The 17,019-nt window shown below is 47.4% G+C and overlaps 1 protein-coding gene across 1 annotated transcript; it reads right to left on the reverse strand.

Moving 5' to 3' along the window:
- Positions 1-107: 107 nt before the first annotated feature.
- Positions 108-16,263, reverse strand: LOC117052083 (cytochrome P450 2C23-like). The gene is made up of 9 exons (XM_033158807.1): positions 15,984-16,263; positions 13,931-14,087; positions 12,013-12,162; positions 9,502-9,662; positions 9,053-9,229; positions 8,354-8,495; positions 2,524-2,711; positions 1,291-1,432; positions 108-316 (listed from the first exon to the last, which is right to left on the reverse strand). The coding sequence occupies exons 1-9, from the start codon at positions 16,161-16,163 to the stop codon at positions 135-137; spliced, it is 1,479 nt and encodes a 492-aa protein (XP_033014698.1). The 5' UTR covers positions 16,164-16,263; the 3' UTR covers positions 108-134.
- Positions 16,264-17,019: the final 756 nt, after the last annotated feature.

Raw genomic sequence — 17,019 nt, forward strand, 5'->3', positions numbered from 1 at the left:
TATTCAGACCTTTATTGTGTCAATATTATCACCAAATCAGAGAGAAAGAAGGAGTTCAGATTAAGAAGAGACACACACAAGGAAGAGGCACCCAAGTCCCTCAGACATCTCAGCTCTCTTGTGTCAAGGACCATTCACCGTGGAACCACGCAAAGCTGATAACGCCGTGGAGCATATCCATTACTTTCCACTTCTGGTGCAATGTCTATTTCTTCCCGCTGCTCAAGTGTTTTCAGATGGAAGTTTTGCAACAGCGTTGTGAAGAATACGAAGATCTCCATACGGGCCAAACCTTCACCAAGGCAAGCTCTCTTTCCTGGAAAAGCAAGAAACAGGAGTTCCATTTATATATATACACGGTGAGTCCTAACCCAATATTTCCCAGGCCATACAATCCAACATATTTTGCTCTTCTTTTTCATCCCCCTCTCTTTCCCACTACACATGGGCGTACCCAGCGAGGGGCAGGGGGGGCAGCAGCCCCCCGAAGCAAAAAAATTTAAATGGTTATAAAGTGATGAAACAAAACAAAATTAGGTAGGGCAATGGCAAATAATCAGTTGTTTACCACACTGAAATGGAGTAAAAACCAAGAAGTATCTAGAGCCACCTAGCAACTGGTAGAGGAATCTATGTCAGCCAGCCAGTGGGATTCAAGGGAGAGAGAGGTCTCTAGCGGGCTCTAGCAGAAAGAAGAGGGAACCTTCTAGAGGGGTCTAGTGAGTTCCGCGTCATCATATAAACTGAGCCGCCCGCCACTGGTTGATCAGTATTTTAAGTGCTTTCCCATCCACCACGGCTACTGTTGAATGATCTTTCAGTACCCTTCAAAGGGTAAAGACCTGGCTCAGAAGTACAATGGGAGAGGACAGACTGACTGAGTTGTGTTTGATGAGCATCCATCGGAAATTCTTCAAGTAAAATCAGGACTGGATTGAAACGAAAGTTTTGAACAAGTTTTCTTCAAACGCCAGAAAAATGATATTAGTATAAGACATGTAACTAGAATAAAAATTGTAAAAAAAAAATTCAAGCAAATAATTGTAATAACTACCGTAATAAAACACTGCTATAATTATATATAATTTTCTTAAAATGTTGGTTTCATTCGCCTTTTCCGTGCTGAAATGTCACAACCTGAATGACCATGGCTTGCCCCCCCCCCTAGTTTTGATGCTGGGTATGCCCCTGCCACTACAGATCCTTAGATTCCCCCTAAGGTTAAGCCAAGCCAGCCCTCACATTCGTCCCTTCTCTCCATTCTGAACGCATAAAACAGAGGTCCATCACCTGCTCCAAATGGCAGAAAAGCATCCACCTTCTTGAAGGCCCCGTTTTCATCCAGGAAGTGGCCAGGATTGAACTTCCTGGGTGTCTCGTAGTACTGGGAGCTCTTCATGATGGTTGACAGGAATGGAATGAAGGTGGTGCCCTGCAGAGGAAAGACAGAGACCCCAGAGGCAACGGTTACTACAAGCGGCCCAGTTCAGATATTTCCTCTTTAGCCTGCCTTTATCACTAATTCAAATCCCTTAAGGACTGGACAATGCTCTGCTGATTAGGAGATGGTGCCTTCCATAGGTAATCATTCAATTTAAATGAACATCAACATGTGGCCAGGGAAGAGTCTCATGACTCCGCAGCTGCCAGGGACATACAGTGGTACCTTGGTTCTCAAACTTAATCTGTTCCGAGAGTCCATTCACCTCCTGAAACCGTTCAAAAACTGTAACAGTTACAGAACTATACAGTCGTACCTCGGGTTACAGACGCTTCAGGTTACAGACTCCGCTAACCCAGAAATAACACCAGGTTAAGAACTTTGCTTCAGGATTAGAACAGAAATTGTGCTCTGGCGGCACAGTGGCAGTGGGAGGTCCCATTAGCTAAAGTGGTGCTTCAGGTTAAGAACAGTTTCCATTTAAGAATGGACCTGTGGAACAAATTAAGTACGTAACCAGAGGTACCACTGTACAGGGAAACAAGCTTCTATCTGACCCGTGATAGAGGTTCAGTTAAAATGTTGTAGGCCTTGCCTTGGATAGCTGCAGGACCCCACCTCTCTGGATTACATCCTTCCAGTTCGACAGTTGAGTAAAAACGAAACTGTTGTGTATTGAAGTTCTCACCCTAGGCCACTAGGGGTGTTGTGTATATAGTTTCACTCTGCCCACCGTGACTGCAGTTCTCACTCAGGTTCACGTGCAAACGAAGGATTGAGAGTGCCGTTCACGGATTGGGTAGCTAGAGAAAGTTGTTACTGTTGCATGTTACTGAGTACTATATAAGCAGGCTGGCTCTTCCCTTCAGTTCAGTCCTGTTCCAGCATGAGAATTAAAATTGGTGCTTGGAGAATCACTGTGTCGTCTACTATGTCCACCCACTACTTAATAGAAACAATCTCTCATTCTCCACCACAGAAGCTGTGAATGTGTAAGAACAGTTCTCACCATAATGACCTTGCCCTAAGCTGCAGGCGTAAATCTGAACTAATATTTCTGTTAGCCACATGGCTCACTTTACCTTGGGAATGGTGAACCCTCGGAAATGTGCTTCCTGGGTGACTAAATGAGGAGCTGCCACTGCAGCGATGTCTAGAAACCGATGAATCTCACAGATGAAGGCTTCTGTGTAGGGCATCTGATTCCGGTCCTCATAGGAGGGGCTGCGGTTCCTCCCAATGACCCGCTCAATCTCCTCTTGGATCTTTGCTGTAAACAATACGGTGGGATTAGAGCTAACAGGCAATTAGGAATTGTTAGATATAGTTATAGGAGGAGGAACCATGGCTCAGTAGTTTAGAGGCTTGTAACACCCTACATTAATTTAATAACGAGGCAGCATAGAAAGTATGAGCAAGTTGGACCTCCTCCTTTGCATGTAGAAGGTTTGTTTTCTGGCTTCTCCGGTTAACAGAAGAATGTAGAAGGAGATTGTTATGTACTGAGTTGAATAGGATCCAAACTGCAGCAGTCTGATTGGTCCTAGCACAATAGGATTGAGATTGCAGCAGTCTGACTGGTCCCAGAACAATAGGATTGAGATTGCAGCAGTCTGACTGGTCCCAGAACAATAGAATTGAGATTGCAGCAGTCTGATTGGTCTGCAGGAGTCACCCAATCCAGCTCCAGGTGGAAGTGAATCCGCACTCTGATTGGCATACAGGAGTATCCCGGAATTAGCCAATCACGTGGGGCCCATTGTGTAAATAGTGTATATAAAGCAAACGTTTTGGGGAAACGACTCCTCACTACTATGAGCTGAATAAAGAGCATGAAAATCACACTGGACTCCGAGTATCTTTCACTGGCGACGAAGGTGGGATCCCGCTGAGCTGACTGCCACACACAGCACCGCAGCAACGCCACCTGCCGCACAGCTGCCTCGCACCGTGTATCCAGGCTTCAGCTCCGGGTCCCAAGGAACTCAAGATGGCAACGGACAGCAGCTTCTCGCCGTTCAACCCAGCATCAGGAGACTGGGAAGGATACGCCACCTGTTTCACCTTTCTTCTAGAAGCTAAAGGGGTCACCAACGATGCCAAGAAGAGGGCGATATTCTTCAGCGTCTGCGGAGAGGAGACATTCGAAATCGCCCGGGCTCTCCTTGTGCCTGATGATGTCGCTACCGTTCCTTACAAAACAATAGTGGAACGGCTGAAGGGGCACTTCTCGCCACAGCCCTCGGTGGTGGCTCGTCGAAATGCCTTCTATGCAAAGCGGCAAGCCCCTGGGGAAACCATAACGGGGTTTGTGACCTCCCTCCGCCAAGCCGCTCAGTTTTGCAACTTCTCAGAGTTGGAGAACATGCTGCGTGACCGCCTCGTCGGTGGCCTGAGGGACGAGAAGCTGCAACGACGCCTCTATGCCAAGAAGGACCTAACGTTCCAGGTCGCTCTGGAGGAGGCCCTGGCAACAGAAGCCACCGAGAGGTCGATGCAAGAGGCACGGCCAAGCGTGCCGTCCCAACCAAGAGTCCACCAGGAGGACCTCATCGACGATTCAGGATCAGACAGGGAGGAGGTGCACAGAGTACAGCGGCGCACTCAAGCCGTGCACACACCACAGCTGCCTCGACCAGAAGGAGGGAACTGCGCAAGCTGCGGGGAGAATCACGAGAGGAGGACCTGCCGTTTCCGCAATGCCGAGTGCAGGCAGTGCAGAAAATCAGGCCACATCGCCCGTGTGTGTCGGGCTCGGCCCATCCGACGCCAGGCATCAGATGACCGCCCCAAGAGCCCCAGGTCCCGGGGCCCAACGCACCAAGGCAACTCGACGGAGACCACGGACTACCAGGTATACCAGTTGCCCCACCCCAACATAGAGAAAATTTATGTAGAGGTACAGATAGAGGGGGCCCCGTGCCGCATGGAGCTGGACACAGGTTCAACCCTATCCATAATCTCGGCACGGACTTTAAGGAAACTGTGCCCTAGTGGGGGTCCCAAACTCAGGCCGGCCCCATTCACCCTCCGGGACTTCCAGAAACGTAAGGTCCCCACAATGGGGGTGGGGACCTTCAGGGTGCAATATCGAGGGCGGACGCGGCAACTGGACTTGCTCGTGGTCAAGGGCTCCTACGTTAGCTTACTGGGATTGGCATGGTTTGGACCACTGGGGCTAGCCGTCACCGGGGTGAACCGCACTAGCTTACAAGTGGATGTGGACGCCATATGCAAGGAGTTTCCGGCAGTTTTCGATGGGAAATTGGGACAGTATACGGGCCCCCCATTGCCCTACAGCTGGACCCCGCAGTACGACCTGTCAGGCTCAAGGCCCGCCGGGTCCCGTTCGCCCTGAAACCCCGTATAGACGAGGAATTGGACCGGCTCGTGGAGCAAGGAGTGCTGGAGCCTGTGCCTAATGCCACCTGGGAAACCCCGATCGTCACACCCGTCAAGCCTAATGGTTCGGTCCGCATCTGCGCAGACTACAAATGTACCATAAACAAGGCCCTTATGGCCCACGCATACCCAGTGCCAGTGGTCAGCCATGTCCTCGCCACCCTGGCTGGGTCAAAAATTTTTGGCAAGCTGGACTTGGCCCAAGCCTATCAACAGCTGCCGGTAGATGAAGCCACAGCAGAGGCACAGACGATTGTGACGCACAGGGGAGCGTTCAAGGTAAAGCGGCTGCAATTCGGTGTCAGCGTGGCACCAGGCATATTCCAGAATCTAATGGACTCGCTGCTTAAAGGGATTCCTGGCGTCACCCCCTTCTCGATGATGTGTTGATTGCCGGGCCCACGGCAGAGGAGTTTGAGGACCGCCTTCGCACCGTTCTGCACCGTTTCCAGACAGCGGGTCTCAAGGTGAAGCGGGAAAAGTGTCTACTAGGAGTGCCTCAGGTGGACTTTCTGGGATTTATGGTGGATGCAGAAGGGGTCCACCCGACTGGGGACAAGGTACGGGCCATTTGTGATGCCCCAGCGCCCAAGGGCAAGACTGAACTTCAGGCCTTCTTGGGGCTATTGAACTTTTACCATGCCTTCCTTCCCCATAAGGCAGCAGTAGCAGAGCCCCTACACAGACTCCTGGACAAGCGGGCCCCTTGGGTGTGGGGCCAGCACCAGGAGGCCGCATTCCAGGCAGTCAAGGACTTGCTCGTCTCAAACTCGGTCTTGGCACACTTCGACGAGAGGCTGCCGGTGGTGCTACCATGTGACGCCTCACCCTACGGCATCGGTGCTGTCCTTGGACACCAACTCCCAGATGGAAGAGAGGTGTCAGTGGCATACTTTTCCCAGACACTCACCACAGCTGAGAGGAACTACTCGCAAATCGACAAGGAAGGTCTGGCAATCGTGAAGGGAGTAAAAAAATTCCATGATTTCTTGTACGGGCGGCCCTTTACCGTGGTGACTGATCACAAGCCGTTGCTTGGTTTGTTTGCCCCCGAAAAGCAGACCCCCCAAGTGCTGTCTCCTCGCGTCCTCAGGTGGTCAATTTTCCTTGCTGGCTATCAGTATGCACTGATTCACCGCCCTGGGAAAGCGATGGGCCACGCAGACGCCTTCAGCAGGCTACCCCTACCAGAAACAGGCCCCGACCCAGCACCCGCACAAGAGGTTATGAGCCTGGAGCTGCTTCCCGACCGCCCTATTCAGGCACAAGAAGTTGCACACCATTCCAAGAAAGATAGGGTCATCTCCCGGGTCCTGGACTGGGTGTGGAGGGGATGGCCCAGCAGCAGCCCCGGGCCAGAATTCGCTGGCTACACAACCCGTAAACATGAACTGTCGGCCCACAAGGGGTGCCTGTTATGGGGAAGCAGGGTCGTCATTCCTGAGCCCCTTCGCAAAAGGGTCCTGGCAGCCCTACACGAGACACACCCAGGGGTAGTGAGAATGAAGGCCCTCGCCAGGAGTTATGTATGGTGGCCAGGGATTGACGGAGAGATAGAGACCTGGGTCAAACACTGCCAGGCCTGCCAAGAATCCCGCCCAGATCCCCCAAGGTCCCCAGTGCAGTCCTGGGAGTCCGCCCAAGCACCATGGTCACGCCTGCACATGGACTTTGCGGGCCCCTTCCAGGGGAAAACATTCTTCATAGTGGTGGACTCCTACACCAAATGGCTGGAAGTCGCACGGGTACCATCCACTTCTACGTCCGCAGCCATCCGGGTACTACGCAGGCTGTTTGCAACCCATGGACTCCCTGACACTCTCGTCTCAGACAACGGAACCGCATTTACGTCAGAAGAATTCCAGACCTTCACAGCGCAGAATGCCATCCGCCACATCCGCTCAGCACCATTCCACCCTGCCACCAATGGCCAAGCAGAGCGCATGGTGCGGACCACCAAGGACACCCTACGCCGCATAACGCAAGGGGACTGGGAGTACCGCCTTGCCACATTCCTTCTAGCACAGCACAGCACCCCCAGCTCAACGACTGGCCGGAGCCCCGCTGAACTACTAATGGGCCGGCGCCTCGCAATCAGACTGGACCGCCTCCACCCTGACAGAGCTCAGGATGAGGTAGTGGTGGGGGAAGGCAGGAACCCCCGGACCTTTGTGGCCCAGGATCCAGTGTACGCAAAGAATTTTGGGGCAGGCCCGGCATGGGTACTCGCCACAGTCACCAGGGTGACGGGCCCCGTGTCATACGAGGTGCTAACAGAGGGGGGGCAATGCTGGCACCGCCACTGCGACCAGCTGCGGCGACGATTCCCAGGAGAAAACCAGGAGGAGGACAGGTCAGAGGAGTCCCAAGGGAACAGTGGGGCATTGAGACCCGTAGAGCAGGAGGGGCCGGCAGGGGAGGCAGAATCAGTAAATACTGAGAGGACCCGTGAGGCCGAAAGGGCACCGGAACCAGAGCCACGACAGAGCGAGCTGGTTGCGCCAGACCAAACAGCCCCATCACAACCAGCAGCCTCGGAACACGAGCCTGAACCAGAACCCCTGACCAGGGAACAGCCCAGGCCGCAACGCACACGTAGGCGGCCAGCGTACCTTGAGGACTATGGATGCAACCTCCCAGGCAGGACTGGAACTTAGAGGGGAGGGGTGTTATGTACTGAGTTGAATAGGATCCAAACTGCAGCAGTCTGATTGGTCCTAGAACAATAGGATTGAGATTGCAGCAGTCTGACTGGTCCCAGAACAATAGGATTGAGATTGCAGCAGTCTGACTGGTCCCAGAACAATAGGATTGAGATTGCAGCAGTCTGATTGGTCTGCAGGAGCCACCCAATCCAGCTCCAGGTGGAAGTGAATCCGCACTCTGATTGGCATACAGGAGTATCCCGGAATTAGCCAATCATGTGGGGCCCATTGTGTAAATAGTGTATATAAAGCAAACGTTTGGGGGAACTGCATTCCTCACTATTATGAGCTGAATAAAGAGCATGAAAATCACACTGGACTCCGAGTATCTTTCAGAGATGGAAAGGACCGTTCTTGCATGCAGTCAGAGAGCAGGAGAGGCCTACAGACAGTTGCACATGGCAAAGGAAGGTGTGCTCTGCAACAGTGTGCAGGCAGGGGAAGTAGAGGAGTGGAGGGTTGCCCTCAGTGCTATTTTTATAGAAAAAGAGATGCTGGAATTTACCATGTTCTCTTAGAATTACAATGGCGGCCACCTGAGAAGTGCCAGAACTGAGTTCCTGTGAGTTCAACCGAAATAAAAACCCTGGTTGCCCTCCTCCAATATTTTCTTCAAGTTGGTTCCTATAAATCCCAGTGTGATCATAGGAAGGAACTGGGGTTCTGACCCAGTTGAAGGGAGAAGATCCCATGTTTTAGAGCTGGAAAAAGAGAGTCCTGGTTTATTTAGCAAGGGAGGAACCCATCAGCCCTCCAAACAGACAGGAAAAAAGTAAGCGAAACAGATTTGATCTTGTTTTTTTACCTTCCATCTCTGGGTATCGTAGGAGGGCCAGAAGCCCCTGCCTGATGGTATTGCCGGTTGAATCTGTCCCTGCAAAGAATAGGCTGAGAACTGTAGCAACCAAGTTTTCATGAATGAATTCTGAAGCTGGGTTTGTTTTCTCCTGACACAGAAAGAAGGAGAAGAAGAAGAAAAGAGCAATGTTATCAAACCTGGGGCTAATTAGTACATCTAAAGAAAGTTTTTGTGGAAGGCTGGCGGGCAAGATTTCCTTTCCAATCTGATTCAAAGTATCACAGGATAAACTGGTAAAAAATAACACTGAGTTACAGAGGTATGAGAAGCAGCATCCTGCTGCCCCATCAAGTCCAGCATCCTTTTCTCACAATGGCCAACCAGATGCCAATGGGAAGCTCACAAGCCCAGGAACCAGGTGAACCTACAGCAAGTGGACAACTATTCAGGTAGAACCTAGCCATTGAGCAGGGAAGGTGTTAATTCAAAGAGCGATGGCAGGTGTTTGGGGGCATATATAGGATGTTCTGCTGGTTCCCCAGTTGTGTCTTCTACAAAAGAAATGAGAGCTAGGGAGAGCTTGGCGGATCCCAGGAAATCATGGAATTGTAAGGTTGGAAGGGACCACAAAGGTCCTCGAGTCACAGGGAAGATGAGGAAGACACAGCAATGTAATAAAAGTATTAGCTTACAAATCCCAAATACCTGCTCCATTTTGGCCAAGAAACAGTCAATGAAGTCCCGAGGGCAATGTGGATCAAAGGACTCCAGGTGCATCTTGACCCTCTGAGAGATGAAGTTTGTTAACTTCTTCAAGTACCTAGGAACTTTTTGCTGAGGCCCAGGCAGGATCCGCATTAAGCTTGGGAAAAAATTGCAAATCTGTGAAGAAAAAGCACGTTCAGCCCCATCAAGACCTACCCTTACTTATTGCCATGCATTCCATGGTATGGACCTTAATATTCAGCTCCTGAACCATGTCCCATCCTCCAGAAGCAAAATGAGCAATTAAGCTTACAAAAAATATAGGCAGAGGCAGCTGAGGGCATTGACCAGCTAACACTCTTCCTTACTTCCTGTCATAATACAGGAAGCAGCTGTGACATCCAAGAGACCGGTTTTAGGACTTGCACCCCATCCCACCACTTCCTTACCTGTACCCAGGTGGACAACATAACTGATGTGGCTTTCTTCATCGTGTCAAGTAAAAAGATGAAGTCCTTGTCCTCATATTCAAATCGGTTGCCAAAAACAATGGAGCAGATAACGTTCGAGACGGCATGACTGAGGTGAATGGTTGGATCAAATGGGTGCCCTGTGGAGGGGGAAATGGGTACAGCTGGAGTGTGTATTTACTGGGTAGCTTCTGAGGCCTGTGTCTGCCATATCTAGATTTTCATGCTGTGGACAGTGCCAGCCTCATTTTTACTTAACATTTTCTAAAACCATTCACAGACAATATTTAATACACGCATGTCCCGATTTCCAAACCCAAGGTATTCCCCAGAAATAGTTCCTTAAGCGAATGTTCACATAATGGGTTGGAAAATTCTGTTCTTTCCTATGGGATCATTTCTGATCTGTGATGTGTCCAGTGTCTCTGACCCCCCACCCCTCCATAGTTTCTTCTTGAAATGGCTGCAACTAACCAGCAAAAGAGAGACAAAGCAAAAGCGAATTTGTGCGATCCTTACTACTCTCTGATTTATCTGATCACTCTCCCTCCCTCCGACCCTGCATGGTTTCTTCTTGAAATGGCTGCTGCAGAGTGGGCGAACTCTGGCTGTTCAGATATCTGCATCAGTGCAGTACATAGCAAAGTTGTGAGATAACCAGCCTCATATAACCAACATGAATAAGTCTAATTAACACATGAAGGGGTTAAGACCATAGAGTAAGCTTTTCTGACAGGCTTACCTTACCCTGGTATCCTTCAAATGTATTGGAGAAAATGATCTTGTGGCTAGCCTTGAAACACCTTACTTTACTGTTGTTTCAAGCATCATGGTCATAGTGACTACTCTTAAAGTAAGAGTCAACGGCCCGTCTGGATGATTTCTGTATGTGAAAAGGGCAGGGCACCATCTTGGTCTTTCACTCATGCATCGAAATGTCTTGGACTGGTAATGTTCATGAGGATGGTAAAGGTAAAGGGACCGCTGACCATTAGGTCCAGTCGTGTCCGAATCTAGGGTTGCGGCGCTCATCTCACGTTACTGGCCAAGGGAGCTGGTGTACAGCTTCCAAGTCATGTGGCCAGCATGACTAAGCCGCTTCTGGTGAACCAGAGTAGCGCACGGAAATGCCGGGTTTTTTTGGGACGCAGGTGGCGCTGTGGGTTAAACCACAGAGCCTAGGGCTTGCGGATCAGAAGGTTGGCGGTTCGAATCCCCACAATGGGGTGAGCTCCTGTTGCTTGGTCGCAGCTCCTGCCCACCTAGCAGTTCGAAAGCACGTCAAAGTGCAAGTAGATAAATAGGTACTGCTCTAGCGGGAAGGTAAACGGCATTTCCGTGTGTGTTTTCTTTTTTTTTCAGGAGGATGAGCTCCTTAGAAAAACAGTGCTGGTGTTTCTGTAGTTCTATTTCTTTCCTTCCTCTGTTATTTGTGCTAGTAGCTTTGCAAAAAAAAAAGCCTTGGCAAACCTCTCAACCATTTATCCCACAGAAATAAGCAGCTTACAAATACAGGTGAAACTCGAAAAATTAGAATATCGTGGAAAGGTGCATTTCTTTCAGGAATTCAACTTAAAAGGTGAAACTAATATATGAGATAGACTCATGACATGCAGAGCGAGATACGTCAAGCCTTCATTTGTTATAATTGTGATGATTATGGCGTACAGCTGATGAGAACCCCAAATTCGCAATTTCGACTTTGGCTTGGCATATCTCGCTTTGCATGTCATGAGTCTATCTCATATTTTAAACTCCAGTAGCTAATGAAAACAATTGCTTACATAAATGGACTTTTCCACGATATTCTAATTTTTCGAGTTTCACCTGTAAATGCTGTTATAGATTTTTTTTGGAGGGGACTCCCCCTAAAACCTAGAAATTAATAAATGGTAGGATTTTGATTATTTGGGATATGAAGGGAGAAGTACAAGTTGCAGAGCAATTCCAGGGCTAACCTATGCAAATTGACCTGGCCAAGCCAGGCCCTTAAGAAATAATACAGGGCCATTGAGAGCTATTGGCAATGCAAGAGAACTGCCCCCCACCCCTTGCCTTGAGGTGTGAACAGAGACTGGGGGTATGGGCAGTGGCCAGTGTAACTGGGTGTGAGGTGACAGGACAAGGGAGACTTCAGCAAGGGTTGCTGGGAAGAAGAAGGAAGAAGGAAGACTGAGATCCATTTGCGCAGGCCCCTCTTAAAAGGATCAAGCTGCAAGATCTGGACTTCCTTAAAGCTACAACGGTCTCCACCTTGTCTCAAGTCTCCAAAGGAACACAGAAGATGATGGAAGGATTAAGAGTGCCAGCCCAGATTCAGAAAAAGAATCAAAAGGCAAACATGTTGTATCTGGGAGATTCGCCAAACCTGAGCACAATTCCATTTTGTTTTCTTAGAAGAAAGAGCAATCCTTCTCTTGGCCACTGTGGCAATATTAAACCTTTTCACCCTGTTGAGGGAAAGTATAGATGAGTGGCAAGAACATTCACCTTCCGTTTTCCGCAGCACCTGCACCAGGAACTGGGCCTCCTCCTGGATCCGCTCCTCGATGGATCTCTTCCCCATCCCAAAGTTCCTCAGTGTTATGAGGGAGAAGCGACGGAGCTGCCTCCACCGTTCCCCGTTGGTTGGAACCACTCCTGGAAATGGAGAGGCACGCCACAAATCAGAGAAGGCAACATGGAAAACACCAGAAGAGTACAATGAGAGAATGAAAGGAGCAGCAGAGCAGTAAAATGAGAGAAATAAAGGAGGTGAAAGTGAATCAGGGGTAGATTAAGAATGGAAAGTTTTGGGAGACATTTGGCCTTGTTTACCCGTGTCGTGAACATCCTTGGAAAGTTCCCCCTATGGGGGAATGCAGTTTTCAGGCTGAAAAGGGTTCTCCACTTCTGACCTACAAGGTCAGAGAATTTGCTGCGTGCTATGAAAGTGTCTCTTTGTGTCCAACATGCATTGCTTGTGTGCAATTGTCAATAGAATGAATCTACCCAGGAACATACCCAGGGAGACTGCGGCCCCCCAAACTAATTTAATGCCATTTTTACATGGTATTATAACAATTTTTAGCAATAACAAATTATAACAATAACAAATTTTATGGACTGTTTCAGCGCTGTGCAATTTTTCAATATATTGGCCAATATCAGTTTTGAAATCACACTGCAATAATCAATTTGACCCGGCAATGTGCAGCAATATACCGATAACGCTGCTAATCTTGTTACAGGTGGGTAGCCGTGTTGGTCTGCCATAGTCGAAACAAAATAGGAAATTCTTTCCAGTAGCACCTTAGAGACCAACTGAGTTTGTTCTTGGTATGAGCTTTTGTGTGCATGCACACTTCTTCAGATACCTCACGCTGAGGGAAAACAAGGCAGCCAATTGCGAGGCTCTGCCTTCCCCTCACACTGATGGAGAACAGGGCAGATGATCGCCTTCACTTCGAGGCACTGTAGCACTACCGGAAAGCGGATCAACCTTTCTCAGCCAGCACAACAGGAAAGCAGCAGCAGCCACAGAGGATGTGCATCTTCACTGGCTGCCACCACTGACTGAGGCTTGGTTCACCCATCCGATCCTTCCATCATCCCCATGCCTATTCTCCAATTTCAGACATTGTGATATATCAGAATTTTGCAGTCTTGAGCTCCTGGTTTATCATGATCTTGAAAACAAGATATCGCTCAGCCATACTATGTTTTTAGTATACCTAAAATGCTTTGTTTATTAGGCTAGGCTACCCCACATTTTGTTCAAAGGATTGCTTTGCACAGGTAACTACCATAGAGTTATCAAAATTTTCAAAAGTAGGGGCTCCGTAGCTTGGCTTTTGAAAAACAGGGGTTCCTTAGTAGGTAATTAGGAAGCACTGTCATAGAAGACCTAAAAAAACCCAGAGGAAACCAAGAGGAAACCAAGTCCTGTAGTGCTACCCCTGGACATGGCACAACCAAACAAGACAAATTCATGCCTGCAGCTCTTATCGGACTGCTCGTGATTTTTTAAGCCTCACCCTTGTCTCCCATCATTCCCAGCACATTCACAAAGCCAGAAAGGTATAATAGGAAGAAAAGGAACATAGGAATCTGCCTTAGATATATAGAGTTGGAAGGGATCCCCCTGGTCTTCTAATCCAGCCCCCTGCAATGCAGGAATGCCTTCCACCTGGTCAGACCGCCTGGTCCATCTAACTCACCAAACTGACTGGCAGCTGCTCTCCAGGGTCTCGAGCAAATATGAAAAGACTGCAGTTGGGACATTCAGCATGCAAAAGCAGATACTCCACCACAACCCTTCCTGAACTACCTTGAGGTTTAGGGGTATAGGGTGGTATACAGATAGATAGATAGATTAATTGATTAATTAAAAGCCTTCCTGTAACATTGCAAGGCAGATTTCTCCCACCGTATTTCGACAAAGTGTCATCCAAGGCCGCTATTGGTCCCCTTCCTCCAAATGTTTCTGCGTTATCTACAAGTGCTTCCTTGATGACTTCATAACCGCACAGCACCACAATTGGCCGGGAGCCCATGTAGACAGTGAAGACTGGACCATACTGCTCCTGGAGCTGCCAAGAGATCAGTCAATCACACCTCAGTGCTTAAAATTTGGACAAAAAGTGGGTGCAAAGAATATAAATTAAGAACATTTACAAATGACCTTGTAATGGAAAACCCATTGGTGAGTATACCTAGGGTGTTAGATAAAATACATGTGTTTGGACATGTAGCAGGTTTTAAGTTACATAAAAATAAAACAAAAGTAATGGTTACAAATATGACTGAAAAAGTAAAAATGAATTACAACTAGCAACGTAATTATACTTTGAAAAAAAGGTGAAATATTTGGGTGTATGGCTAACTATTAGGAATATAAATATATTTAAGGATAATTATGTAACAACTTGGAATGAGATGAAGAGGAATTTGGAGATTTGAGGAAGAATGAAGAATGAAGAATGAATTTATCACTTTGGGGAAGAATTTCTGTTATAAAGATAATGTATTGCCAAGAATGGCCAGTAGGGGAGGGACACTTCAAGCAATGGCAGAAAGATATAACTAAATTTATCCTGCATGGGATTAAATATAAATTATTAACAGATGATAAAGAAAGAGGGGGCTTCTCTCTGCCAGATTTAAAATTGTATTATGAGGCATCCTGTCTCTGCTGGCTAAAGGAATGGATAACTTTGAAAAACACAGATATTTTAGACCTTAAAGGTCATGATAACAGATTTGGATGGCATGCATATTTGTGGTATGAGAAGACCAAAGTGCATAAAGTTTTTTAAATCATGTAATAAGAAATGCAATTTATAGTGTATGGGGAAAGTATAAAAACTTGTTAGAACAGAAAACCCCATGGTGGCTCTCACCAATAGAAGCTATATCCTTAAAAAAAGTTAATGGAAGAACGGAATCGGCAGCTTATAAAGAGCTGTTCATTGAAAGAGAACAGCAATTGAAATTTAAAAATATTGAGGACATAAGACAGCTAGTCACAGATTGGTTGCAATACTACCAAATAAACAGTGTGTTTAGAGTAGATAAGAAAGCAGGATTCAGTACAGAATTTTCAAGGTTTGAATTATTGCAAAATGATGAAAAACTATTATCTAGAATGTATAAATTGTTGATAGAATGGCATACAAAAGATGAAGAAGTCAAATCAGTAATGATAAAATGAGCACAAGATATAGGGCATAACATTCAACTTGAGTCTTGGGGGGAAACTATGGGAGGAAAATTTAAAATTGGCAGTGTGCTGTTCATTGAATGAAAACTGTATGAAAATGATGCATAGATGGTATTTAACACCGGTGAAATTAGCAAAGATGTATAGAACTGCTTGGAAATGCAAAGAAAAGGAAGGCACGTTTTTCCACATGTGGTGGGCGTGCAAGGTAACAAAAGCATTCTGGGAAATGATATATAATGAGATGAGTTGAATGAAAAGAGATGGGAAATGGAAACCAGAGAAGGGTGGGGGGAAGTCAAGGGATTCCTAGAATCCTAAATGTAAGGTGATTGATATGTTTTAATTGGAATTTGTTATGTAAAACTTAATTAAAAATATTTATAAAATTTGGACAATAAGTTACCGCATCCCGGTGGAAATGTCAACGCTAAGAAGCTGCCCATGAGCCCCCAAGCAGCTACTTGCTGATAACAGGAAGAAATAACTACTTGTATTGAAACATTATCAGGTGGCACAGCAAAGGAAAGATCCTGAATACACTAGAAATACCAGTATACCTGAAGGAGCGTCTCCACCCCCATCGTTCAGCCTGGACACTGAAGTCTAGTGCCGAGGGTCTTCTGGCGGTTCCCTCACTGCGAGAAGCGAAGTTACAGGGAACCAGGCAGAGGGGAACGCCCTGCCATCAGATGTCAAGGGAATAAACAATCACCCCCTTGGCTCCCCTCCCTCCCAACACTATGCAGCAGAGACCCACACTCACCTTCTTAAAAGAAGCGACGATGTCCCGAATATTCAACTGGAGCAAGTTGCCCAGCAAAGGCAATGGAGTGGGGCCCGGGGGCAATTTGCCCTTTGTGGCATCTCTCCAGATTAGGATAAGCAAGAAGGTGATGCAGGAGACCAGCAAGAAGGGGAAAACTCCAAAGAGGTCCATTTGGGAGCTGACAGCCCTCGTTGACTTTGCAGCTCCTGGTACTTTGGTTCTGCAAAGAAGTGGGTGGGCATCCCAAGCGCTGCCTATAAATCCAAGGAGCCTCCCCCGCACCCCCTCACAGAGATGGACTTTTTTTTTAAGTGTAAGCAAAAAGAGAAAAAGCCTGTAATTCAGGAATTTCAACATGCACAAGCATTTCTGGGAATGCTGCATGAATGAGGAAAGGAAATTAGAAACTCAAGATGCCTGCAGCAAAGGGCCTTCTCGGTAGTGGTGCCCACCTTGCAGAACGCCTTCCCGTCAGACGTCAAGGAAATAAGCAAGTATCTGACTTTTAGAAGACCTCTGAAGGCAGCTCTGTTTAGGGAAGTTTTTAATGTTTGATATTTTATTGCTTTTTAGTTCTGTTGGGAGCCGCCCTGAGAAGCTGCGGGAGCGCAGCCAGATGGACAGAGTAGGAATAATAAATCATCATCATCATCATCATCATCATCATCATCTCAGTTTTATGGAGGAGAGATTCGAAACTTTAAGTCTGTGCAAACGAAGTGGATTGAAGCAACAAATCCACTTTAAATAGAGGGGGTGGTCCTTTTTGCAGTTTGGAAAGCAACAGGGAAGTGCATTGCAAAGCGTGGAATGAACAAATCGTTGTTGGGAAGGACTCAATTCTGAAATGGATCTCAATTGTTTCATTTGATTTTTTTTACTTTCTGACTGTTAAATTGTACTGTACCTTTAAATTTAATATCCTTTAATTCAGTCTCTTTGCAATGAGCACCACCTGGGATCGGCTTTTTATATCTCTGGTAACATACAGTCAATAGCAGTGGTTGCATAACTTTGTGACCACTGC

The sequence above is a fragment of the Lacerta agilis genome, chromosome 8 (assembly GCF_009819535.1).
Source record: "Lacerta agilis isolate rLacAgi1 chromosome 8, rLacAgi1.pri, whole genome shotgun sequence".
NCBI lineage: Eukaryota > Metazoa > Chordata > Lepidosauria > Squamata > Lacertidae > Lacerta > Lacerta agilis.